The 26,683-nt window shown below is 43.8% G+C and overlaps 1 protein-coding gene and 1 long non-coding RNA gene across 2 annotated transcripts in view; both read right to left on the minus strand.

Annotated features, from left to right (window-relative positions):
* LOC306822700 (uncharacterized protein) overlaps positions 1–26,683 on the minus strand; it is a 223,317-nt gene that overhangs the window by 7,761 nt on the left and 188,873 nt on the right. The window contains exon 14 of the mRNA XM_079341872.1: positions 6,587–6,760. Coding sequence (XP_079197998.1) covers positions 6,587–6,760 — 174 coding nt within the window. The remainder of the gene's footprint in view (positions 1–6,586; positions 6,761–26,683) is intronic.
* Positions 24,093–26,390, minus strand: LOC306822753. The gene is made up of 3 exons (XR_013778946.1): positions 25,719–26,390; positions 25,134–25,637; positions 24,093–25,067 (listed from the first exon to the last, which is right to left on the minus strand). It is a non-coding gene; the product is annotated as an uncharacterized lncRNA (long non-coding RNA).

The following is a 26,683-nucleotide window of genomic DNA, read 5'->3' on the forward strand; positions in this document are numbered from 1 at the left end:
CAAGCAGGAACAAAGAGAGTGTGGAGCAAAGCCAAGTCTCCTTTGCATTTAAACAGCCTCTTGATAATAATTCTGAACGGGCCAAAGACATAACAAACACCACTGCTGTTTTTATTACAGGGGATTACATGCAGAATGGGACTTTGTGTTTTTACAGCTTCTTATATTGACAGAGGGAAATATGAATAGTTGTGAGATGAAACTGTCCCAGCTTTATTTTGTGCTCTAAAAAGTGCTGACTTCATAAACAGAAAGGTGTCAGTGTTTGTGTCTGTCATTTAAAACACATCTTTTTATATACACTATAGGCTATATGGATGATTTTATTTCATTCATTTCTTTTATTGATTGGAGACTCTGTTGGTTATAAGTATATTTGATTTAATGTTATTTTTGAATGTTTCATTTCAAATGTCATGAAAAAGAAACCTGAGCAGGTGAAGTCTGAACTGTCCATGCTGAACTTAAGACAATGTGTAAAAGGGAAGTTGTAAATGTTCCTGATAAAGAAAAAGAAAGTGTTGCATCAGGTCCCTTACTGGACCCAAAATGTACCCAACCCAATCTTCAGAACTGAGAACCGTACCCAACCCAAATGTTTGTGTTGTCACGCCCTCCACCTCTGCCAGTGGTTAGTGGCAGCTCTCTCCCTCTTTCTCTTGTTTCTCTCTTTTTTGCTCTTAGGAGGGCGTGCACTCGGCTGGTGGTGTATGACGATCAGGTGTGGCTATGGCTGATCAGCGGATGAGACGCAGCTGAGCGGAATTAGTGGCTGCAGCAGTTTGCATTTAAGGAGCCTCCAGCCTGCTGTCCAGTGCCGGACCGTGATCAGTTACCGTCAGTATTCCGACCGCTGTGCATGCCTCGTCTCTACACTTTGCTGTTTCTGCTTCTAACACCCTGTTCCTCTGTGCAGTTGGATTCTCTGCAGTCACGGAGGTTTTCAACTCAGCCGTCTCCACTCACAGCCTGCAGCTACTCTACAACACCCTCGGATTCGTCACGACTCGTCAGCGGCAGTTCGGACGCCACCGGCCTTGCTTCCCCCTCCTTTGTTTATCCAAGCTAAGTGTTAGTTGTAGATTTATAACTCGACTCGCGTCTGAGTCCTTTGTGTTGCCTTTGCTTTTGTTTTTAGCATTAGCTACCTCGTGTTAGCACGACGCTTTAATTTTCTCTTCGGCTGTTAGTCGCTCTTTGTTTTGCCCGTTAATAGTTATTACCTCGCCTGTTTTTTATCGGGTTGAGCGTTCTTCGTTGTGGTGTCATTTTGTATTTTTGTAATATGGATTCTGGATTCTTGCTAGGACTTGGTGTTACAATCCCATGATGATCAGTTCAGTCATAATGAAGGAGGTGTTCTCTGAGTGGGGTTGGATTACGAGATTTGGAGCTTGACCGCCTGGTGCCACCAGTCCAACACATCCTCAGTTGTGTACCACAGAGTCTTAGGGCGTTTCGGCCTTTTATCACAAGACGCCCTCCTCCGTGGCTGGCCCGCCACAGGCTGATCAGACCCGGGCGTGTGTCACACTGGGGGCACCCTGCAGTCTTTTAGCAGCCCAAACGGTCTCCTTTCTCTTCATCCTCAACCAATGACTGCTCCTTTCAGCAACACTGGCTAGCTCCTTGATGGCCTTCCGTTGAGTCTGCCCTCTGATGCCGACCTCCTTCAGGAGCCTTGTGGTGGAACTGGCTACAAATCCCCTACAGCCAACCTCTACTGGTCGCACCTTAACGCTCCAGCCCCGATCCTCTGCATCAGCTGCTAAGTTGGCATACCGCAGGCTCTTCCTTTCGTAAGCTTCATCGATGGCCTCCTCCCACGGTACTGTCAATTCAATGATGAAGACTCGTCGACAGGATGTGGACCAGAGGACCAAGTCTGGGCGCAGGTTGGTCATTGCAATTTCCGGTGGGAAAGTGAGCCTCTGGCCTAGGTCAACGCTCATTTCCCAATCCCGGGCTGCATCCAGTGGGCTTGAGTGGTTCAGAGACTTGATCAACTGCTTCTCTCCCTCTCGAACAAAAGCAGTTTTAGAGAAGGTAGTCAGGGGAAGATGTTTCCGGGGCATGGTGTTGGTGGTTACCCTCTTCTTTTCAAGCTCTGCCGCCAGACATTTCAGCACCTGATTGTGGCGCCATCTGCCTTGGTTGAGGCTGGTCTTGCAACCCACCAGAATGTGTTTAAGGGTTGCTGGTGCCGCACACTGGGGACAGGCTGGGTCCTCTCCAAACCAGAGATGTAAATTAGTTGGAGAGGGTAGGGTGTCATATGTTGCTCTTATAATGAAACTGACCCTGTTGGCCTCCATGCTCCACATTTCGCTCCACGTGATTTTCCTCCTTTCCACACCTTCCCATTTCTACTTGACTTGGGAGACTGCGGTTGCACGTCTGGCTGCTTCTTCTTCTTCTTCCTCCTCAACCACCAGCTGCCGACGTTCAGATGGTGTTGCCTTCTGCCATGTGGGTGTTGTTGTTCCTAGTCCTAGGCCCTGTCTTCCTTGTTGGACTTTCCCCACTATGTCTCGGTGTCTTAGAGCCGCTTTCGCCTGTGCCACTGCTGTCACAGGCCTCCATTTCCTACCTGTTGCCAGGGTGATAGTGGCACCTCTGACAAAAGGATCCCTGGAATCTGTGAGCGTCATCTCAAGCCTTGTTTTAGCACATTTGTACTCCTCCACCAAGCTTGAAATTGGCAGTGAGAGGGCTCCATTACCATACAGGCCTATGGTGCTGAGGCATTTGGGTAGTCCCAGCCATTTCCTCACTTGTGCGTTCACCAATTGCTCCAACCGATTCACATGAGAGAGGGTGATCTCGTACATAGATAAAGGCCACATGAGACGAGGCAGCAGTCCAAACTGGAAACACCACAGCTTTAACTTGCCTGGGAGAGCAGTGTTGTTGATTTGCTTGAGGCCACAGATGGTGTCCTGCTTGAGTTGTTCCACTTGGTTGGTATCCTTGAGATTTGCGTTATACCAGCGGCCAAGGCTTTTGATGGGCTTCTCCTGTATCGTTGGTATCGGCTCATCATTGATGTGGAACCTCTCATTGGACAGTTGGCCTTTGACCAAAGAGATACTGCGGGACTTACTGGGTTTAATCTCCATTCGTGCCCATCTGATGTTTGTCTGGAGTTTGTCCAGTAGTCGTCTGGTGCATGCCTTTGTTGTGGTTATGGTCGTCATGTCATCCATATATGCCCTGATTGGAGGAAGTCGCAGCCCACTCTTCAGACGTTCTCCTCCTACCACCCATCGGGATGCTCGAATAATGAGCTCCATGGCCATTGTGAAAGCAAGTGGAGAAATTGTGCAGCCTGCCATTATCCCTACTTCCAGGCGCTGCCAGGTAGTTGTAACAGACTGTGCTGTAACGCAGAACTGGAGGTCCTGGAAATAGGTTCTGACGAGTCTTGTGATGTCCTCTGGGATTTGAAAGAAGTCAAACGCTGCCCACAGCACCTCGTGAGGCACTGACCCGAAAGCATTTGCGAGGTCTAAAAAGACCACATGTAGATCTCTTTTCTCCTTCTTGGCTGTTTGTACCTGGTGCCAGATGGTATTGGCATGCTCCAGACATCCTGAGAAGCCACCTATGCCTGCCTTCTGCACTGAGGTGTCCACAAAATTGTTACGTTGCAGGAATACTGAAAGTCTTTTCGCCACAACACTAAAGAATATCTTTCCTTCCACATTGAGAAGATTGATCTGACGGAATTGGTCTATCGTTGAGGAGTTCTTCTCTTTTGGAATTAGGGTTCCTCCTGCCCGTCGCCAAGCCTTAGGTATGATACATTTTTCCCATGCCACTTTCATTAGCTTCCAGAGGTACTTCCTGACGCCTGGCGTGTTCTTATAAAGCCTATATGGGACGCCGTTGGGCCCGGGGGCCGATGATGTTCTTGCCCGCTTTATTGCACTCTCAACCTCGCTCCATGTAGGGGGCTTCGAGTCCATCTGGTGCATAGGTGGTTGGATTGGTGGCATATCATCAGGAATTATGACAGGTTCATGCCTTTGGTTGTCAGAATAGATCTTCTTCAGGTGCTCCTCTAATTCCCTAACAGGGACTTTGAGGGTCCCGGTTTTCTCCTTGGCAAAGATGTCCTTGACGAACCTGTAGGGATCTCTATAGAAGGCAGTCCTCACTCGCTCCTTCTTCTTGCGTTGCCTTCTCAGGCATTCTGCTCTCCTCAGTGTTGCTAGGCGTTGCTTGATGTCTGCCTGTAACTCCTCCAGCCCATTCCTTTCGGTTCTTGTGGCCTTCTTCCACTGCTTCTTTAGGCCTCTTCTTTCTTTCACCAGCCGCTCAATTTCTTGCTGTCTTCTGGACATGGGCTTGGTTGAGGGTTCTTTCTGTGTGCTGCTTTTAACCCCAAATCTCTCTGCGCCATAGGTATAGATGATCTCTCCCATCTTGTCCAGCTTTCTTTCGACACCACCTTTGAGACCTTCTAGGAGATGGACAAGGTCTATATCGGTGTTTTCCCACTCTTTGTTCTGGCAGGATTTAGGCCACATAATCAGAGGCTTCCGTCCCTCCATCTTCCGTTCTATTGCAAGCTGCGGCTGGGTGGGCTCACTACTCTGCTCAGTACATGATTCCATAAGGGGATTTGTGACCGGCTGTGCTTCCTCTGGGGTTCTGATACCCTGTGGGCTGTGGTGAGCATCCTGCCACTGGGTTTCAATCGACTGATTTGACCTACCTCTAAGGAAGTAATGGTCAATGCGAGGCCCCTTTTGGAGCTGCTTCAGGCACCTTTTCCTCCCCTGATGAATCTTGAGACCCTTTTCTGATGTTATCTTTTTCCAGCCGCAGGTGCAGCTTTGTAGCTTGTGTCCTGCCAGTGCCGTTTCTTCATTAGTTACTGTGCTAGTCATCAGAGTCGTCGTCATTTCCGTTCCGTGGTCTGTTACCGTGTGGTCTACCGATGAGTCATCTTGCGCCCCCGCTCTCGCAGACTCTAGGGGTGTTATTCCTCTTGAGGTTTTTGTAGCCAAAGTAGGGTAGATCCAATTCACTGCATAGCGATTGGTTCCTGCCGACATGGGTAGCTAACCCATGTCAGCCCCGACGGGGTCTATTTCCTCCTGTCAGCTGTCTCTTCAGGCTGTCACCAGGTCTTTCCCCGGTCGTCAGCTGCCCTTTCGCAGCAGTCACTGGCTTGACACCAGATGTTCAGGATTCTTGCTAGGACTTGGTGTTACAATCCCATGATGATCAGTTCAGTCATAATGAAGGAGGTGTTCTCTGAGTGGGGTTGGATTACGAGATTTGGAGCTTGACCGCCTGTTGCCACCAGTCCAACACATCCTCAGTTGTGTACCACAGAGTCTTAGGGCGTTTCGGCCTTTTATCACAACACGCCCTCCTCCGTGGCTGGCCCGCCACAGGCTGATCAGACCCGGGCGTGTGTCACACTGGGGGCACCCTGCAGTCTTTTAGCAGCCCAAACGGTCTCCTTTCTCTTCATCCTCAACCAATGACTGCTCCTTTCAGCAACACTGGCTAGCTCCTTGATGGCCTTCCGTTGAGTCTGCCCTCTGATGCCGACCTCCTTCAGGAGCCTTGTGGTGGAACTGGCTACAAATCCCCTACAGCCAACCTCTACTGGTCGCACCTTAACGCTCCAGCCCCGATCCTCTGCATCAGCTGTTATTATTAATTTTTACTTCGGTCCTCCGAGTCTCTCTGTCTGCACTTGAGCCTCAATACGTCCCGTAACATGTGTAGCGTTACAGCCCGAGTAGAGACACAGCTGATAGTAAAATCATTTCATCAAGTTCTCAACAAATCAAAATGTGAACCATGTTTGAACAGCATCCCCCCCTTTTTTAAAAGCAGGAATAAGACGGGGGTCCTTCATGTTGTAGCTCACCTCTTTTTATGTCTGATTATTTAATGTTTCTGTAAAAGTCTGACAGAGTTGAGTCAAATCTGGGACACAACTTTAACAGGTCCAAATGTTCCTAAAAACAACATTTTAAAGTGTCGATTACTATAATAGTATTTTACACCTTTAGTATCAGAAGGTTTTATAGTTTGAAGAGTTTGACTCTTTTTTTGAATAGTTTAAAGTTTTTAATTGTTTTCTGCCATCGGGCAGGTTTAGACATGAAACGAAGAAATCAGAACCAACATTTGGGATTTCAAATTATTCATCATTTAAATCTTTTAAAGGGATTATCATTAAAAAAGGAATAAGTTGGGGTCGCCGGTGGCGCAGCGGCAGTGCGCGCGACCCCATACATTGAGGCTCAGTCCTCACGCGCGGGCGGCCCGGGTTCGCGTCCGGCCTGTGGCCCATCTCCCGCATGTCTCTCCCCACTCTCCCTCCCTGGTTTCCGACTCTATCCACTGTCCTCCCTCTATCATTAAAGGCAAAAAGGCCCAAAACAAATTAAAAAATAATAATAATAAAAAAAAAGGAATAAGTTCATTTGTAAGTGGTATTTTTAAGTTTGTTTGTCTGGGACATGATGTTTCCCAATTCTCAAGAATGGGTGAAATTCAAACACAGTCAACACAGTTTCTATTATATTCATATCTATATTACAGTCAGTGATCTGACCTCAGAGTCTCCAGTCTGCAGTTTGGACTCTGCAGATAATCACACAGCAGCTTCACTCCTGAATCCTGCAGGTTGTTGTCTCTCAGGTTCAGCTCTCTGAGATGGGAGGGGTTGAACATCAGAGCTGAGGCCAGAGAAGAACAGCTGATCTCTGACAAACTGCAGCTCCACAATCTGAATAAAGAATAAAAGAAGTAAATGTAGATGACAGTGAGCTTTATACATGAATGTGTGATGTTGTCCACATGAACACACTGATGTGATCATCAGCTGTTCATTCCAACATTGAAGGTCTTCACAGTGATTCATTCATGTTTATGTACTTCCTGATCATTCTTAGATTGAAACGTACAATATGTTGAATTTTATTAGAATCTTTACATTTAAATATCTGAATTCATTTCAGTTATATATCTTATTTTTGTTGACTACTTACATCACATCAAATATTTCCAACAGTGATCAGAGTCAGAGAAATATTAGAGATGTAACTGGACATGTCTTGTCTTGGCAGCAGATTAAGGCTGGGAGATATATCCAGTATTTAAGATAGATGGATATATATTCAAACATGATATAAGACAATATCTTTATTAAGGATATAGTTCATGTTGCATTAAAATATGGTTCTACACGTCTTCTGTAGAGCTGACAGTTCATCTCTCTCTCAAAAAAAGAACTCGATGGATAACAAAGCAACAAGTGTTTATTGAGGACAGCCAGAATAGTAGTTATTTAGCTGACTCTTATTCCCAGCATGCTCTGCAACAGCTAACACATAGGTGTGAAGTTTAGGGTGAATAAAAGCAGTCGTCTCCCATTCTTCTCTCTCTTCAAATGCTTCCAGAATCCAGAGACACAAGTCTACTCCTGCTTCACAGCACGCTGCTATTTCTTTCAATGTTTCGGCGTGCAGGCAACCCGAGGCCTCAAGGAATGACAGTGTTCTGAATCCCCAGCTTGCATCATCCATTGAACGCATCTCGATGGAGATTCTCGCAGAGCGTCTTATTCACAGACCGAATTAAAAACGGTATTTAGAGAGTGTAAAGATCACGTCTGGTTCCATCCAGCATTTTGAGTCAACAAAGGTTTGTAGGATATACCATCAACCTGAACACTTTGTGTTCTGCTGCACAAGTAGTTGCTAAACCACATGACAGCTTTTGTTTGTTTGTCTGGGACATGATGTTTCCCAATTCTTGAGAAGGGGTGAAATCCAAACACATTCAACACAGTTTCTATTATATTCATATCTATATTACAGTCAGTGATCTTACATCAGAGTCTCCAGTCTGCAGTTTGGACTCTGCAGTCCCTCACACAGCAGCTTCACTCCTGAATCCTGCAGATTGTTGTAGCTCAGCTCCAGCTCTCTGAGATGGGAGGGGTTGGACTTCAGAGCTGAGGCCACGACGTCACAGTGAGTCTTTGAGAGTCCACAGTCAGAAAGTCTGTAGTGACACATAAAATAGAAAATTAATAGTCATGAAAGAAGCGTTGATATTCACGTCTCACATCTGATGATTGAAGTTTGACAGGTCCTGTTTGGTCTTAACGTTACACATCAGTGGAATCTCTCACTGACACAAAAAGTCTCCTCACTGCTTTTCAAACCTGCACATTCTTCATCTTTCAATCATTTACTAAATGTTACAGATGTGTAACCCTGCTGCTAAAACAGCTTAAAAAGAGTTATTAAAAGAGTCATAAACAACATCATTATTGCTTTAGTTCATCAGTTCATGTTGTATTTATTTGATGTAACACACTCGAGCTGTGATTACTAAGTCGGTGAGTTTATTGTTGCAGTTTTGTACGACTAAAATCAACAGTAGTTTTGCAGTGCAGATTGATGTGCAGCAAAGTAAAAGTCTGTGATGCAGGACGAGAGTTTCTTTTTTTATGAAGCCAGAGTGAGTAAGAGAGGGTCACCATGTTGTCACCATGTTAAATGTAGAAGTTGATAAACAGCAGAACTAAGTGATAAAGATGGACAGAGGATAATTCATCAGTTAGGAGTGAGAAGAGTTCCTGTAGAAGTCATGAAACTGAGTGAAGTGTGTGTCATCTTAAAAAGCTGCACTTCACATGTCTCAGTCAGCCAGCTGCTCACTTCATTGTGCTCCTTTTTCTGCCTGTTAGCAAACAAGTTATGGCTTTGCAAAGTCATTCAAACCAGTTCATGTGATTTAGTGATCCTCGAACTCATAAAGGTAAACATCATTCATGCTCATGATTTCATTTAGAGGTCAAAATCCTGATTTGACTCAAACAAAGCTGCTCCTCCTTAAACTGTGTGTGTGTGTGTGTTTGTGTGTGTGTGTGTGTGTGTGTGTGTGTGTGTGTGTGTGTTGTATGGTTACTGTGCTCACGACCTCGCTCCTCCAGAACCTAGAAAGACGTGCATTTATCCAGGAGGGTTACACATGGAAACACATGGAGTTTGATTTAGGATGAGCTCATGTCTATAGTGATCTAAAGTGGGATCTATTCAGAGGACTCTCTCTGCAGTAGAAAACCATTTGAAAGTCATTGAACAGTAACTCTGGAGGAGGACCATCTCATTCTCCAGCCGTCTGACTCACTTCTATAAAGGTGAAAATACAGAGACTGCTGCAGAATGATCCAGAAATCAAACAAGTCAGCAAAGAATCAAATGTAGTGAGGTGAAGGATCTCCTGTAAGAACACTTTATCTGTGATCTACCTGCTGACATGTTCAGAGATGATGCTCATGATTGATTAGTAATGCCTGCAGAGGCTGGAAGGGGGCGCTCACAGCATCTGATATCTCTCTTTTCAGGGATTAACACTATCACACATCTCAGTCACTTCTTTGGGAATTCTCTCCTGAATGTGTTCACAAAAAAACTATCAAAAACATTTATGAACTCAGGACAAAAACCTCAAAAACATCACGTATGAAAAAAACTACCACTGACTGTTTCTCCTGAACATTAACAGAGGAACAGTTTTTAGTGACCAGAGAGGATTTACTTTAGTTTATTAAATTATTACATAGGGCTGGGAAATTAATTTAAAATTATTACAAACCGACTTTCAGAACAATTAATCGATGTCATCTCGCCCATGTCAATTATTTCAATTATTTTCAGGACAGAGTCACGTGAAGACACGTCCAATCCACGACCTGGAAGTTTGAACACATTTTGTCTTCATGGAAGACGACGTCCAACAAAAACAAGTCAAATGAAAACACTGAAGAAAAAAGTTTCTCTGTTAGAGAAGTTAATTTCTCCTTTCAAACTAAAATGTGTGGTTTTCATTTCAAGAGATGATTTGATTTCAATTCCAAATATTCACTTAATAACCACTCGATAGTTCATCAGATATTCACTCTTTCATTAGACAAATATCCCAGCTTTAATAGTGGAGCACATTTACAATAGAGACCATGTCAGTGAACTATGAGGGAAAAAACTCAAACTAAATCATCTTTTATTGATCTTAACTGAAGTCAAATGTTCAATAAATGGTGATATTGGTTTGAGGTCATATCACCCAGCACTATTAGTACATGACACTGATTTATAATGCTCATCACATCTGGACTTACTTTGCCTTCCTGCAGTTCCTCACAGCTGGAATCAGTCTCTGTCGTCCTTGGACTGATGTTTTGTACTTGATCAGGTCCAACTCATCCAGAACCTCCTCGGACATCTGCAGCATGTAGGCCAGAGCAGAGCAGTGGATCTCAGAGAGTTTCTTCTCTGATCTGTTCTCTGACTTCAGGAACTGTTGGATCTCCTGATGGACTGAGAGGTCCTTCATCTCCGTCAGACAGTGGAAGATGTTGATGCTTCTGTCAGGAGAGATATCATCACTGTTCATCTTCTTCAGGTTGTTGATGATTCTCTGGATCAGTTCTGGACTGTTGTCTGTCTGACCCAGCAGGCCTCCTAAGAGTCTCTGGTTTGACTTCAGAGAAAGACCATGAAGGAAGCGAACAAACAGGTCCAGGTGACCGTTCTTACTTTGAAGGGATTTCTCCATTGCTTCCTTTAGGAGAACATCAAGAGTTGAATCTACATGTGTTTCTCCCAGAAAAGCCTTCACTACTGTTGTGTTCCTGTTGGTGAAACAGTGGAACATGTAGACTGCAGCCAGAAACTCCTGAACGCTCAGATGAACAAAGCAGTAGACTGTTTTCTGGAAGATCACACACTCTGTTTTGAAGATCTCTGTGCAAACTCCTGAGTACACCGAGGCCTCTGTGACATCCAGACCACACCACTCCAGGTCTTCTTGGTAGAACATGATGTTTCCGTTCTCCAGATGTTCAAACGCCAGCCTCCCCAGCTTCAGAAGAACTTCCCTGTCGGCCTCCGTCAGCTCATGTAGACTCACCTGACGTCCCTCACCATACTTGTTCTTCTTCCTCTGTGTCTGAACCAGCAGGAAGTGTGAGTACATGTCAGTCAGGGTCTTGGGCAGCTCTCCTCTCTGCTTTGTGCTCATCATGTGCTCCAGAACTGTGGCAGTGATCCAGCAGAAGACCGGGATCAGACACATGATGTGGAGGCTCCTGGAGGTCTGGATGTGTGAGATGATTCTTCTGGCCAGATCTTCATCACTGAACCTCCTCCTGAAGTACTCCTCCTTCTGGGCGTCAGTGAAGCCTCGTACTTCTGTTACCCTGTCAACACATGAAGGAGGGATCTGATTGGCTGCTGCAGGTCGAGAAGTGATCCAGATGAGAGCTGAGGGGAGCAGATTCCCCTTGATGAGGTTTGTGAACAGTGTGTTTAACGATGACTTCTGTGTGACATCAGACACAACCTCCCTGTTTGTGAAGTCCAATGACAGTCTGCTTTCATCCAGGCCGTCAAAGATGAACAACAGTTTACAGACAGTGAGCGTCTCTGCTGCCAGCTTCTGTAATGTTGGATGGAAAACACGGAGCAGCTCAAGAAGACTGTAGCGCTGATCTCTGACCAAGTTCAGCTCCCTGAATGAAAGCAGGATCAGCAGACTGACGTCTTGGTTCTCTGAGCCCTCGGCCCAGTCCAGAGTGAACTTCTGCACTGAGAAGGTTTTTCCAACACCAGCCACGCCGTTTGTCAGAACCACTCTGATGGGTTTCTGTTGGTCGGGTTGAGCTTCTGTCTTTGGTTCCTGTTGGTCGGGTTGAGCTTCGGTCTTTGGTTCCTGTTGGTCGAGTTGAGCTCCTGTCTTTGGTTCCTGTTGGTCGGGTTGAGCTCCTGTCTTTGGTTCCTGTTGGTCAGGTAAGGCTTTAAAGATGTCCTGGCACTTGATTGGAGTCTCATGGACGGTCTTCTTTTTATAGTCTGTCTCCATCTGTCTCACCTCATGTTGGGTGTTCACCTCTTCACTCTGCCCCTCTGTGATGTGGAGCTCAGTGTAGATCCTTTTGAGGGAGGCTCTACTTCCTGTTTCATCACTTCCTTCAGTCACATGTTCACATCTCGTCTTCAGACTGACCTTATGTTGATGTAAAACCTCCTCTTGCTCTAAACTCACATCCATGATCTGATCTGAAGTCAGTCTGAGAAGAAACACAGAAACACTCACTGAGAGATCAACACAAGAGAAACAGGAGACATGATCTAACACACACACACACACACACACACACACACACACAAAGACACACCCACAGACACACACGAGCGAACACACACAGTCACACACACACAAACACAAAGACACACACGAACATACAGACATGACCGAACAGACACACACACACACACACAGACACAACTGTACAGACACACACAGTCTCACACACACACACACACACACACACACACACACACACAAAGACACACACGAACATACAGACATGACCGTACACACACACACACACACACACACACACAAAGACACACACACACAGACACAAAGACATGCGAACACACACACACACACACACACACACACACACACACACAGCTCATATGAATGTAAGCTGTGACGTCATTAGAAAGTGTCTGTGTTCAGTTGACAGGAGGAAACTGAGAGTACAGAAGTGAAGATATGAAAACTGTGGATAAACACTCACCCTGCTTCACTCTTTACTTCTCTCTTCACTTCTGTCCACAAAATGTCTGAACTCACTGAACACTTTCACTGTCCCGCCTCCTCTCATGAGTCTGGATCACGTGTTGCTCCTCCCTCCTCCACTTACAGGAAATGAGCTGCTGTGTGTGTGTGTGTGTCTGTGTGTGTGTGTGTGTGTGTGTGTGTGTGTGTGTGTCTGTGTGTGTGTGTGTGTGTGTGTGTGTGTGTGTGTGTGAAATATTTCCTCCATAAACCACCGACTCGTTTCTCATCATCTCACCAGTGTTAACTGATAATTATTATTGAAGAGCTTTTTCTAACACACATTTTTACAGCTCCCTTAAAGAGAATTGAATTTTACTGTAAAATAAACAGCAATGATAAAAAACACTCAGCTGAATTGTAGCAGCCCTTTTATTATGAGCAGGCTTCATGCAGCCATAGCAAAGTGCTTTCTCCTTTACAAAGGTTTTTCTCTCATCCAGAGCCTTGGACATGAACTTTGAACAAACATGGAGCTGATGCCTGGAGTCATAGCAGAACAGACATGGGGGGCCTTGTGTTTCCTTTGTTTACCTCTTTGCTCTCATTATTTGCAGCTACCTGTGTGCTGACAACATTAGCTCTGTCCCTACTAGCATAACTTTGTTTGTTCACAGTGGGTTCTGGGGGATGAAGGGCATTAAAGGAAGTGATGGGGTTACAAGCTGTTTGGGCTTCCATAGACATGAAGTTAGCAAAATCATGAAAACTGGGGAAATCTTCATGACTGTGCAGGGCTTCAGTAACCTTTCTGTTCCATCGTGAAGCTTCCCAATCTGGCACTTTTTGGACTAGCCGCTGATTCTCCTCGCAGTCATTTAGGATTTGGAGACCCTTCACCTGTGGCATGGCTTCTTGACAAGTGTGAGAGCCATATACAGTAAAACTTTGAATATGATTTTGGTTCAAATTATAGAAATTTCCTGTGTTAAAAGTTGAGGGTAAAATCTAACATTAAAAATCTAAATATTGCTTTAAGGTAAAGTTGAGTTGATAAAACAATTTAAAAACATAAATAGAGATTACAAATGTTTACGTTTGAATTAACACCAAGTAAAAACATGATTTAATTTGGTAAAGGTAAGATCCTCCCTTTATATGGACGCCTGTGACGTTGCTCTGTGGTGTTGAGTGAGCTACAGGTGGAGCACACAGATTTTCTACCTGTGGACATGGACATGTAATATTCTTCCTTTGTTGCTTGGAATAAAGGACTTAAATGGATGACGTGGTCCTGGTCTTCAGTGTCAGAAACCTTGCACTCCTGTGGTTCAGTGTGACTGTGAAGTGATGTTTAAAACAGCCGCGGGACCGCAGGCAGTCGAAGTGTACAACACCTTTGTGTACAGCGGCAATGACAATAAAGAAAAGTTCAACACCGTTGTGCAGAAATTTGATGAACATTGTTCGCCGAAGAAAAATGAAACTTTTGAGCGGTATGTGTTCCGGTCACGCATGCAGCAGCATGGTGAGAGCTTTGATGCTTTTTTGACTGACCTGAAGCTGAAAGCAAAAACATGCAACTTTGGAGTATTGCAGGAATCCATGGTCCGAGACCAAATTGTGTTTGGAATACAAGACAAAAAGGTGAGGGAGAGATTGAGAGAGACTGAGCTAACCTTACATGGTGCTGTGAAGATGTGTCATGCAAGTGAACTAGCCATGCAGCATGCTAAAACATTCAGTGAGACCGCTGACAAAGATGGTGCAGCAGTAGCCACAGTATCAATGCGGACACACAAGCTGAGAGCAACTGAGGCTAAATGGAAAAACGGCTCAGACACCTTTAACTGCAAACGATGTGTGGCACTATACATGCATCCAGAAATTGCTCTGCCTATGGAAAAGTCTGCAACAAATGTAAAGGAAAAAACCATTATGCAAAACAATGCTTCTCCAAAGTCAAGCCAAGCCAAGGTGAACGTGTACACACGGTTGAAGAAACTGCTCTTTGTGACACATTTTTCGTGGGCATGGTGACAGGAAAAATCTACAGAGACTGTTCAAACTACTGTAAACAGAGTTGAGCATGACAAGTGGATACAACCACTGCATGTAAATGGAGCAGTTGATACCTTCAAACTGGACACAGGAGCAAAGGCTAATTTGGTGAGTGAGCTCGACATAAAGGCAATGAAAGTGAAGCCACACATCCATCCAAATAATAAGCTGCTTAAAGCCTACAATGGACAGCCTAGCAACACTACAGGTAAATGCAGACTGACAGTAAAAGCTAAAGGCAAAGAGCATAACATTGCATTTGTGGTAGTACCTGAGGGTCACGAGTCACTGCTAGGTGATGCAGCATGTGAAAAGCTAGGCTTAGTTAAGAGGATGTACCACATCAACAAGCATGTACAAGATGGTGTGGACTCCATAGTCAACCAGTATTCAGACATCTTTAAAGGCTTTGGTGTCCTACCAATTCACCTACAAGATACAGTTGAAAGATGATGCTAAGCCTGTAATTCATGCACCGCGGCGGGTACCAGCACCGCTTCGAGACAAGCTCAAACAAGAACTTAACCGAATGTTGTCACTGGGAGTAATAAAGAAAGTGGAGGAGCCCACAGAATGGGTTAACTCGATGGTGTGTGTCAAGAAACCAACTGGTGATCTACGGGTGATCTACTCAGGAACAGCACAATGAAAGACTCCATAAAGTGCTGCAACACATTCAGAAATATGGACTAAAGCTTAACAGAGCAAAATGTCAGTTTGGTGTAACTGAAATCACTTTTCTCGGAGACAAACTGTCTGGAGCAGGTGTCGAGCCAGATAAAGAAAAAGTGAAAGCAATCGTTGAGATGCCAAGGCCTGAGGATAAGAAAGGTGTGTTAAGAGTGCTGGGGATGATTAATTTCATTGGTAAATTCATTCCAAACCTATCCTCAAAGACAGTTCATTTGAGACAGCTGATGCATGATGGTAGTGAGTTTAAGTGGACCGACAGTCATGAAGAGGAGTGGACAAAGCTTAAAGATACTCTTACAACAGAGCCAGTCCTAGCTTTCTTTGATCCATCCAAAAAGACAAAGATTTCCACAGACTCATCAAAAAATGGCACAGGAGCTGTGCTACTGCAAGCTGATGAAGAAGATTGGAGACCAGTTGCTTATGCTTCAAGAACAATGACTGCAGCTGAATGCCGATATGCTCAAATTGAAAAAGAGTGTTTAGGACTTGTTTATGGGTTTAAAAAATTCCATAGTTATGTCTATGGTCTTCCAACGTTTGTGGCTGAGACAGACCACAAGCCATTAATCTCCATCATCAAGAAAAATCTCAGTGAGATGTCACCACGGATTCAAAGACTGATGATAAAGCTTCAGCGCTATGATTTCGACCTGATCTACACACCAGGTAAGCACATTGTGCTTGCTGATGCATTGTCGAGAGCCACAACACTGAGTGAGAGCTCCACAGAGACTGATGTTAATCTCCATGTGAACCTAATTGCTGAATCACTTCCAGTTTCAGACATGAAGTCCAAGCAGATTAAAGCTGAAAGATCCTGAGAAGGAATCGTAGGAACTTGCTTAAAACACAAGAGACACTGCAAGAGCATGCAGATGAAAAAGATCCACAGGTGAAGTATATTTTTTATGTTTTAAACAAAAACATAACAAGCGTCTCCGTGGAAACGGCGCCTGAATCTGAATGGAAACGTAGTGGAGAGGTTCTTAAAACGAAAAAATAATGACAGCAACGGGGGGCAGCGCTACACAAAACAGAATGCTCTTTTTAATTTCAACAAATCTACCTAACTTCATTGAGCACCTAATTTTATTGCTTTTATTGCTAAGTTTATATTGTGTTACTTATTTGACAAACATGCACTTAAACATGGTTTTATATGAGCAAAATTAATTAAATGATCTGTTCTGGAAACATCCTTCATGCTGAAGAAGCACAGGTCACTAAAAACACACTCATGCTGGGTCAAAGTCATTCCTTCCTTTAGGAGTGTTGGCTCAGTGGAGCGTTCATGTCAGAAAGCCTCGGTCACTCTGAGCTACAGTCAGACACGACACACATCTCTGTGTCCTTCTTTCAAACTCTGAATAAGACTGATCCTGTGTTCAGGGGCGGGTCCAGACTCCTTTGACAGGGGGGGCAACTGGTGCTGGTGGCACAGTGGCAGTGTGTGTGTCCCCATGCATCGAGGCTATAGTCCCCACACAGGCGGGTTCCCTCTCTCTCTCCCTGGTTTCTGACTGTATCCACTGTCCAATCCAATAAAGGCTAAAAATCCCCCATAATAAATCTTAAAAAAAAGAAGAACCACCAGCTTGGCTTCATTCGCACTGTTGCACCAACATCCTGTTGTGAAACGACTTCCTGGCATCAACATGAAGAGTCTGGTTTCCTGAGAATCAGCAGAAGTGGGCCAACACATTCCTGACTGATACACAGTAAATGTAAAAGGTGGCTGTTGGAGGGTTGAGCTGCTGGAGTCATATCCTTTGTCATATCTTTCATTTTGATTGACTGCACAGAGTCCTGATAGAACAATCTTTGGGATGAATCAGAGTCAGGCCTTCTGGTCCAACATCAGTGTTTGACCTCACTCATGCTCTTCTGGATGCTCAAGAATTCCCATAAACACTCCTGAACCTGGTGGACAGCGTTCCCAGAAGAGCTGAAGCTGTAGTTGTAGCTGCAAACAGTGGACCCACGTCATATTCAACCCTTTGGATTAACAATCTACTTTAGATGTGAGTCAAGGCAGGCGAGCCGATACTTTGTACTATTGATTGCATGTTATAAAGTTGATGTGACTTTAAATGGAGGTGTGCAGCTCATAAACGCACCTGTCATTCTATTTGATCTGTTTCTAAGGAAGCAGCTGTTCAGACTGACAATCATTGATCCACATCAGACAGTGACACACTTGATCTGCCTCCTTATCTCCTCCCTCCTCTCTCTGAATGAGCTGTGCTGGTTCCTGCTGGGTGAGGAGATGAACGTGTGCAGCACTCTCTGATCTCCATGTGACAGCATGCTGCAGAAACAGGCTTTAAAGGAAGCCAACAGATCCACTGAGACAGATTCATGTGAACAGGAAACCCTGAACAGAAGAGCAGACTGGCCTTTACTTTCATTATTACTCCCACTATTCACCCTGCACACACACACTTACTCTTTGTCTCCTCCAACAACTCCACAGTTTCTACATTTAAATCATCACAGCCAGATTTGATCAGCCTCCTGCTATTAATAATCATTACGTCATCGATCTGATTTTTAATGCTCAGGTCACTCTGCTGCAGGTGTGTGTGCGTGTGTGTGTGTGTGTGTGTGTGCGTGTGTGTTTGGTTTCCTGGTGTGTTGCAGACACCACCATCATTTCCGAGAAACTCTGAGTGAGACTCGACGAGCTGCGTGTTTCTCAGAGTCACTCCTTCTTCTTCTTTTCTTCAATGATTTTTCAGATACAGCAGCTCACACACTCATCAATATTTACATTAAGCTTTATTATGGGCTTTTATTTTGTTACTCAGTTTGACACACCCTTATATACTTACACACACACACACACACACACACACACTTGTTTGTCTGCTCTCTGCGGCCCCCTGAGAGCGTCTGCTGTCTGTCTGTCGTTCATGTGTCCTTAATGTGAAGCGCTCATGATGAAGCCTCCATGAGAAACAAGCTTCTCTCCCTCCATCAATATACACTATTTTACATCTCTTCACTACTGCACATATTTCTTTGAATTCCCCCCCGGGGACAAATTAAGTTTTTTTTATTGAAGTGAAAGAAAACAAACAGGAAGTGAAGCGTGTTGCATTGGTTCAGCACCTCCCCTGGGGGGGGGGGGAGTAGGATGGAGAGACTCAACACATCTTACCCAGAGAGAGAGAGAGAGAGGGGGGGGGGGGTAGAGAATAGAGATAACAGGATGTAGCGGTCGGTTTCTGTTTCTGGAGGTTGTTTGAGGTGAAGAGTTGGGGGCGGGGCTTCCTGTTCCTCCATCATACCAACATCACTCTAAATTTAAATGTTATTAAACTTCATTAAAGACCAAAAAGTGGATGGATTCCCACACGACTCCTGGAGTCAGGACTGAGACATCCTGCAGAGGTTCAGACTTGTCCTCTCTCTCTCTGGCAGCACATTTGAACATTTTCCCATCTAATCTAATCTATGAAAGCAGAATGACCTGTTTGTGTTGTTTGACTTCTGCGGGTGCAGAGATCAAATCTGAAACAGGTCAGAGGTCTCACACTTCAAGTTTACACATTTATGGTTATAGAATAAGACTTGACTTCCTTTACATGAACCTTTCTCTTTAATATTTACCTCAGTGTTTTTAATTTAGTGAAGCTGCCATCAGACTGCACAGCATGTGTAAGTGCTGAGCTGTTGATGTGCTTATAGCTCAGCATGTTTCAGGGGGCACAGCGGGGATTATTCATGGTTCAGGAGGGTCACAGTCAGAGGTCTCCTCCTCTGACCAAACACCTTCATTCACAGTTCACCTTCAAAAATCAGATGTTCTAAAGTTTAAATGTCAAAATACACCTTTCCCCCCCAATATGAACTTGAATAGATTCATGTCAGGGGTTAATATCAGGTCCTAACAGGTGTTTGTCAGGTGTTTGGTGAAATGAAGGGAGGTATCCACTGTTGATTCTTTGAATATTTTGATTTAAAGTCCTCTTTCTTTTTAAGGAAACCCTGAACACAGCACTCGTCTCCTTTCCACTGTTAATCAAAGAAACCATGACAAAAGACAATCAGGTCCCTGAACCTTTTAGTTCAATGAAAAAAAGTCCCTGAACCTTTTAGTTCTGAAGAGAAGTCCCTGAACCTTTTAGTTCCTGAAGAGAAGTCCCTGAACCTTTTAATTCTGAAGAGAAGTCCCTGAACCTTTTAGTTCTATGAAGAGAAGTCCCTGAACCTTTTAGTTCTTTGAAGAGAAGTCCCTGAACCTTTTAGTTCATGAAGAGAAGTCCCTGAACCTTTTAGTTCTGAAGAGAAGTCCCTGAACCTTTTAGTTCTATGAAGAGAAGTCCCTGAACCTTTTAGTTCTTTGAAGAGAAGTCCCTGAACCTTTTAGTTCTGAAGAGAAGTCCCTGAACCTTTTAGTTCTTAGAAGAGAAGTCCCTGAACCTTTAGTTCTTAAGAGAAGTCCCTGAACCTTTTAGTTCTATGAAGAGAAGTCCCTGAACCTTTTAGTTCTGAAGAGAAGTCCTTGAACCTTTTAGTTCTGAAGAGAAGTCCCTGAACATTTTAGTTCTTTGAAGAGAAGTCCCTGAACCTTTTAGTTCTTAGAAGAGAAGTCCCTGAACCTTTTAGTTCATGAAGAGAAGTCCCTGAACCTTTTAGTTCTTAAGAGAAGTCCCTGAACCTTTTAGTTCTATGAAGAGAAGTCCCTGAACCTTTTGGTTCTGAAGAGAAGTCCTTGAACCTTTTAGTTCTGAAGAGAAGTCCCTGAACATTTTAGTTCTTTGAAGAGAAGTCCCTGAACCTTTTAGTTCTTAGAAGAGAAGTCCCTGAACCTTTTAGTTCATGAAGAGAAGTCCCTGAACCTTTTAGTTCTTAAGAGAAGTCCCTGAACCTTTTAGTTCTATGAAGAGAAGTCCCTGAACCTTTTAGTTCTGAAGAGAAGTCCTTGAACCTTTTAGTTCTGAAGAGAAGTCCCTGAACATTTTAGTTCTTTGAAGAGAAGTCCCTGAACCTTTTAGTTCATGAAGAGAAGTCCCTGAACCTTTTAGTTCTGAAGAGAAGTCCCTGAACCTTTTAGTTCTATGAAGAGAAGTCCCTGAACCTTTTAGTTCTATGAAGAGAAGTCCCTGAACCTTTTAGTTCTATGAAGAGAAGTCCCTGAACCTTTTAGCTCTGAAGAGAAGTCCCTGAACCTTTTAGTTCTGAAGAGAAGTCCCTGAACCTTTTAGTTCTGAAGAGAAGTCCCTGAACCTTTTAGTTTTATGAAGAGAAGTCCCTGAACCTTTTAGTTCTGAAGAGAAGTCCCTGAACCTTTTAGTTCTATGAAGAGAAGTCCCTGAACCTTTTAGTTCATGAAGAGAAGTCCCTGAACCTTTTAGTTCATGAAGAGAAGTCCCTGAACCTTTTAGTTCTTAAGAGAAGTCCCTGAACCTTTTAGTTCTGAAGAGAAGTCCTTGAACCTTTTAGTTCTGAAGAGAAGTCCCTGAACATTTTAGTTCTTTGAAGAGAAGTCCCTGAACCTTTTAGTTCTATGAAGAGAAGTCCCTGAACCTTTTAGTTCTATGAAGAGAAGTCCCTGAACCTTTTAGTTCTGAAGAGAAGTCCCTGAACCTTTTAGTTCTATGAAGAGAAGTCCCTGAACCTTTTAGTTCTATGAAGAGAAGTCCCTGAACCTTTTAGTTCTTAGAAGAGAAGTCCCTGAACCTTTTAGTTCTGAAGAGAAGTCCCTGAACCTTTTAGTTCTATGAAGAGAAGTCCCTGAACCTTTTAGTTCTTAGAAGAGAAGTCCCTGAACCTTTTAGTTCTATGAAGAGAAGTCCCTGAACCTTTTAGTTCTGAAGAGAAGTCCCTGAACCTTTTAGTTCTGAAGAGAAGTCCCTGAACCTTTTAGTTCTTTGAAGAGAAGTCCCTGAACCTTTTAGTTCTTAAGAGAAGTCCCTGAACCTTTTAGTTCTATGAAGAAAAGTCCCTGAACCTTTTAGTTCATGAAGAGAAGTCCCTGAACCTTTTAGTTCATGAAGAGAAGTCCCTGAACCTTTTAGTTCTGAAGAGAAGTCCCTGAACCTTTTAGTTCTGAAGAGAAGTCCTTGAACCTTTTAGTTCTGAAGAGAAGTCCCTGAACATTTTAGTTCTTTGAAGAGAAGTCCCTGAACCTTTTAGTTCATGAAGAGAAGTCCCTGAACCTTTTAGTTCTATGAAGAGAAGTCCCTGAACCTTTTAGTTCAATGAAGAGAAGTCCCTGAACCTTTTAGTTCTGAAGAGAAGTCCCTGAACCTTTTAGTTCTATGAAGAGAAGTCCCTGAACCTTTTAGTTCTATGAAGAGAAGTCCCTGAACCTTTTAGTTCTTAGAAGAGAAGTCCCTGAACCTTTTAGTTCTGAAGAGAAGTCCCTGAACCTTTTAGTTCTATGAAGAGAAGTCCCTGAACCTTTTAGTTCTTAGAAGAGAAGTCCCTGAACCTTTTAGTTCTATGAAGAGAAGTCCCTGAACCTTTTAGTTCTATGAAGAGAAGTCCCTGAACCTTTTAGTTCTGAAGAGAAGTCCCTGAACCTTTTAGTTCTGAAGAGAAGTCCCTGAACCTTTTAGTTCTATGAAGAGAAGTCCCTGAACCTTTTAGTTCTGAAGAGAAGTCCCTGAACCTTTTAGTTCTATGAAGAGAAGTCCCTGAACCTTTTAGTTCTTAGAAGAGAAGTCCCTGAACCTTTTAGTTCTTAGAAGAGAAGTCTCTGAACCTTTTAGTTCCTGAAGAGAAGTCCCTGAACCTTTTAGTTCTATGAAGAAAAGTCCCTGAACCTTTTAATTCATGAAGAGAAGTCCCTGAACCTTTTAGTTCATGAAGAGAAGTCCCTGAACCTTTTAGTTCTTAAGAGAAGTCCCTGAACCTTTTAGTTCTGAAGAGAAGTCCTTGAACCTTTTAGTTCTGAAGAGAAGTCCCTGAACATTTTAGTTCTTTGAAGAGAAGTCCCTGAACCTTTTAGTTCTATGAAGAGAAGTCCCAGAACCTTTTAGTTCTATGAAGAGAAGTCCCTGAACCTTTTAGTTCTATGAAGAGAAGTCCCTGAACCTTTTAGTTCTGAAGAGAAGTCCCTGAACCTTTTAGTTCTGAAGAGAAGTCCCTGAACCTTTTAGTTCTATGAAGAGAAGTCCCTGAACCTTTTAGTTCTTAGAAGAGAAGTCCCTGAACCTTTTAGTTCTATGAAGAGAAGTCCCTGAACCTTTTAGTTCGATGAAGAGAAGTCCCTGAACCTTTTAGTTCTATGAAGAGAAGTCCCTGAACCTTTTAGTTCTGAAGAGAAGTCCCTGAACCTTTTACTTCTTTGAAGAGAAGTCCCTGAACCTTTTAGTTCTGAAGAGAAGTCCCTGAACCTTTAGTTGTATGAAGAGAAGTCCCTGAACCTTTTAGTTCTTTGAAGAGAAGTCCCTGAACCTTTTAGTTCTCAAGAGAAGTCCCTGAACCTTTTAGTTCTTTGAAGAGAAGTCCCTGAACCTTTTAGTTCTGAAGAGAAGTCCCTGAAACTTTTAGTTCTTTGAAGAGAAGTCCCTGAACCTTTTAGTTCTGAAGAGAAGTCCCTGAACCTTTTAGTTCTGAAGAGAAGTCCCTGAACATTTTAGTTCTTTGAAGAGAAGTCCCTGAACCTTTTAGTTCATGAAGAGAAGTCCCTGAACCTTTTAGTTCTTAAGAGAAGTCCCTGAACCTTTTAGTTCTTAAGAGAAGTCCCTGAACCTTTTAGTTCTATGAAGAGAAGTCCCTGAACCTTTTAGTTCTATGAAGAGAAGTCCCTGAACCTTTTAGTTCTGAAGAGAAGTCCTTGAACCTTTTAGTTCTGAAGAGAAGTCCCTGAACATTTTAGTTCTTTGAAGAGAAGTCCCTGAACCTTTTAGTTCATGAAGAGAAGTCCCTGAACATTTTAGTTCTGAAGAGAAGTCCCTGAACCTTTTAGTTCTATGAAGAGAAGTCCCTGAAGCTTTAGTTCTATGAAGAGAAGTCCCTGAACCTTTTACTTCTGAAGAGAAGTCCCTGAACCTTTTAGTTCTGAAGAGAAGTCCCTGAACCTTTTAGTTCTTTGAAGAGAAGTCCCTGAACCTTTTAGTTCTGAAGAGAAGTCCCTGAACCTTTTAGTTCTATGAAGAAAAGTCCCTGAACCTTTTAGTTCATGAAGAGAAGTCCCTGAACCTTTTAGTTCATGAAGAGAAGTCCCTGAACCTTTTAGTTCTGAAGAGAAGTCCCTGAACCTTTTAGTTCTGAAGAGAAGTCCTTGAACCTTTTAGTTCTGAAGAGAAGTCCCTGAACATTTTAGTTCTTTGAAGAGAAGTCCCTGAACCTTTTAGTTCATGAAGAGAAGTCCCTGAACCTTTTAGTTCTGAAGAGAAGTCCCTGAACCTTTTAGTTCTATGAAGAGAAGTCCCTGAACCTTTTAGTTCTATGAAGAGAAGTCCCTGAACCTTTTAGTTCAATGAAGAGAAGTCCCTGAACCTTTCAGTTCTGAAGAGAAGTCCCTGAACCTTTTAGTTCTGAAGAGAAGTCCCTGAACCTTTTAGTTCTGAAGAGAAGTCCCTGAACCTTTTAGTTCTATGAAGAGAAGTCCTTGAACCTTTTAGTTCTATGAAGAAAAGTCCCTGAACCTTTTAGTTCATGAAGAGAAGTCCCTGAACCTTTTAGTTCATGAAGAGAAGTCCCTGAACCGTTTAGTTCTTAAGAGAAGTCCCTGAACCTTTTAGTTCTGAAGAGAAGAGTGAGAGTGTAGACGTGTTTTTCTTGGCTCTCCGCTTTGCGATCTGCTTCACTCCCTTTTTTCTTTTTTTTTTTTTGCTCTTTTTGCTTTTTTGCTTTTTACTCCCACACCTCGATGCTAGTAAACATTTTGACGTTTACATTTTGACGGAATACCTCTGTTGGTGGAGACATTTTTCTTAGCGGACAAATCAGGGGCCTACTGTCAGCTAAAGCTAACCAGTACCGAGATGCCTCCTTTCTCCACAGATGACCTCCACAAACTGCTGCAGCAGGTCGCAGTTTTGGAGAATAAAGTTCAACGTTTAGAAATAAACGCAGAAGTGAATGGACCCTGCGAAAACGACAGCACTCTTCCGTTGATTCAAAACAACAGCCTGGAGAATGCTAACATTCAGCTAATGAGCTCTGATACAGCTCCCATCAAACAGAGGGGCTGTGCAAAAGGTAACAAATCTGCCACTATCAATCCTCCCTGGAATGCTCTCGGGGCAAAACCAAAGAGTACACCAGCTGCCACATGGAGACGTCCAACTGGTAGAACCCAACGCCCAGAGATCTGTGATGCTACAGGCTGGCCCGCGGTATCTGCCTCCTCAACACCGGTGCAGAGGATGACACAGCCGTGGATAAAGGCTAAAGGGAAGATTACCAACAAGGCTCCAATACCAGCGGCTGTGGAGTTACAAAATCAATTTCTTCCTCTAATGCAAGACCCAGGATTTCCAACTGGACACCTGGACAACCCCCTGAACCCACAGAGAAGGGTAAGATCTGACAAGAAGTCAGAAGTTAGAAAGCTACAAGGAAAGCTACTGAATGATGCTGAGACTCTGGTTGTTGGTGATTCTGCTATCAAAGATGTGAGAAGCATGTACAGCAGAAAAACAAGAGTGTTGTGCTTTCCTGATGATACAGTCTCCAACATGACCGACAGAATCCTCAGCATTTGTGAAGAAAGTCCCAATTTGAAACACCTTGTACTGCACACAGGGGCAAATGATATTGGGAAAAGACAATCTGAAGTGCTCAAACGTGACTTAGGTAACCTGCTAAATGCAGTGAGCTCTCTGAAGGTTGAAGTCTTTTTCAGTGGGCCGCTACCACCAGTCAGAGGAGGAGGAGAGAGATTCAGCAGACTGTTGGCAATCAACAGATGGCTTTCAACAGAATGTGAGGTCCACTCAATCCATTTTATTGACAATTTTAACTTTTTCTGGGACAGAAGACATTTTTTCAAAGGAGATTGCCTTTCCCTTAACAAGTCAGGAGTGAGGCTTTTCACCTCCAATCTCTCTTTCTTCCTGCGTCATACTGTTCCCACTGCCAAGGACAAGAGACAAGATGAACCCAAACAAAAGGAGCAAACACCAAAACATGAAGGAGAACCGACTCCCCCCCGCCTATGTGTCCTGGCCATGAGGGGTGCCAGAATGAAAAAGAGGAGGCCTTATGTCCTTCACCAGGAGCCACTGCTGGAGAAGATTCACCTATTCCACCTGCTCGAGAGGATTCACCAACTCCACCTACTCGAGAGAATCCCCCAACTCCACCTGCCCGAGAGGATTCACCAACTCCACCTGCTCGAGAGGATTCACCAACTCCACCTGCTCGAGATAATCCCCAAACTCCACCTGCCCAAACTCCACCCAGTTCATCATCTTCACCGGGTATCCCCTCCCCCTCCTCCCCCATGTTGGAGTTCACTGAACAAATGAACAAACTTGTCAACACTGGTACCAGACTCACTCCCCTCCGACCTGGGTTCCTAACCCCCCTAATTCCCCAACAACAACCCGGCCCCCCTCCACTACCTCCGCGCAGACGAGCCCCACCTGTACCCCTTCCAAAGCTAGATCTGAACCTACACCAGTCTCCCAATAAGAGCCCAAAAGAGTGTGTGTACTGATGTGTTCTGGGTCCAGGTTTTAAGGCAAATGCTAAGCCTGACATCTCCAGGGAAAAGCCAGGGCTCTTTGTCCCGGAAGTTTTTAACATACCAGTTATCTCAAATAGCTGGTGGCATGGCGCAAAGTACATCAGTAGATTAAAACGTACGGTCACTCTATCTAACTTGATTCCAGTTGTGCGTCAGCCACAGTGTGAATCTAGCAAAGTTCATAGCATGTTACAATTTGCTCTACTAAATGTTAGATCTCTATCAGCCAAGTCACTTTTAATTAATGATCTCATAATCAAAGAGAATTTGGATTTTATGTTTTTAACTGAAACTTGGTTAAATGAGAACAACAGTGCAGCAGCACTTATTGAAACAGCTCCTCCAAACTTTAATTTTATCAGTGAAGTTAGAGAGCCGAGGAAAAGAGGTGGAGTAGCTGCTCTGTACAATAACAAGTACCAAGGAAAACAGTTGTCATATGGGAAATTCTGCTCTTTTGAACACATTGCACTCCAGCTGAGCTCACCCTGTTGTGCAATATTAGTCACTATCTACAGGCCACCAAAGTATAACGCAAACTTCTTTTATGACCTCAACAAACTATTGTCTGCTGTGTGTATTGATTATGACTGTGTCATTATAGTGGGTGATTTCAACATTCATTTAGACAATCCAAGAGATAACAGTGTGAAAGAACTT

The sequence above is a fragment of the Symphodus melops genome (genome assembly GCF_947650265.1).
Source record: "Symphodus melops genome assembly, chromosome: 4".
Lineage (NCBI taxonomy): Eukaryota > Metazoa > Chordata > Actinopteri > Labriformes > Labridae > Symphodus > Symphodus melops.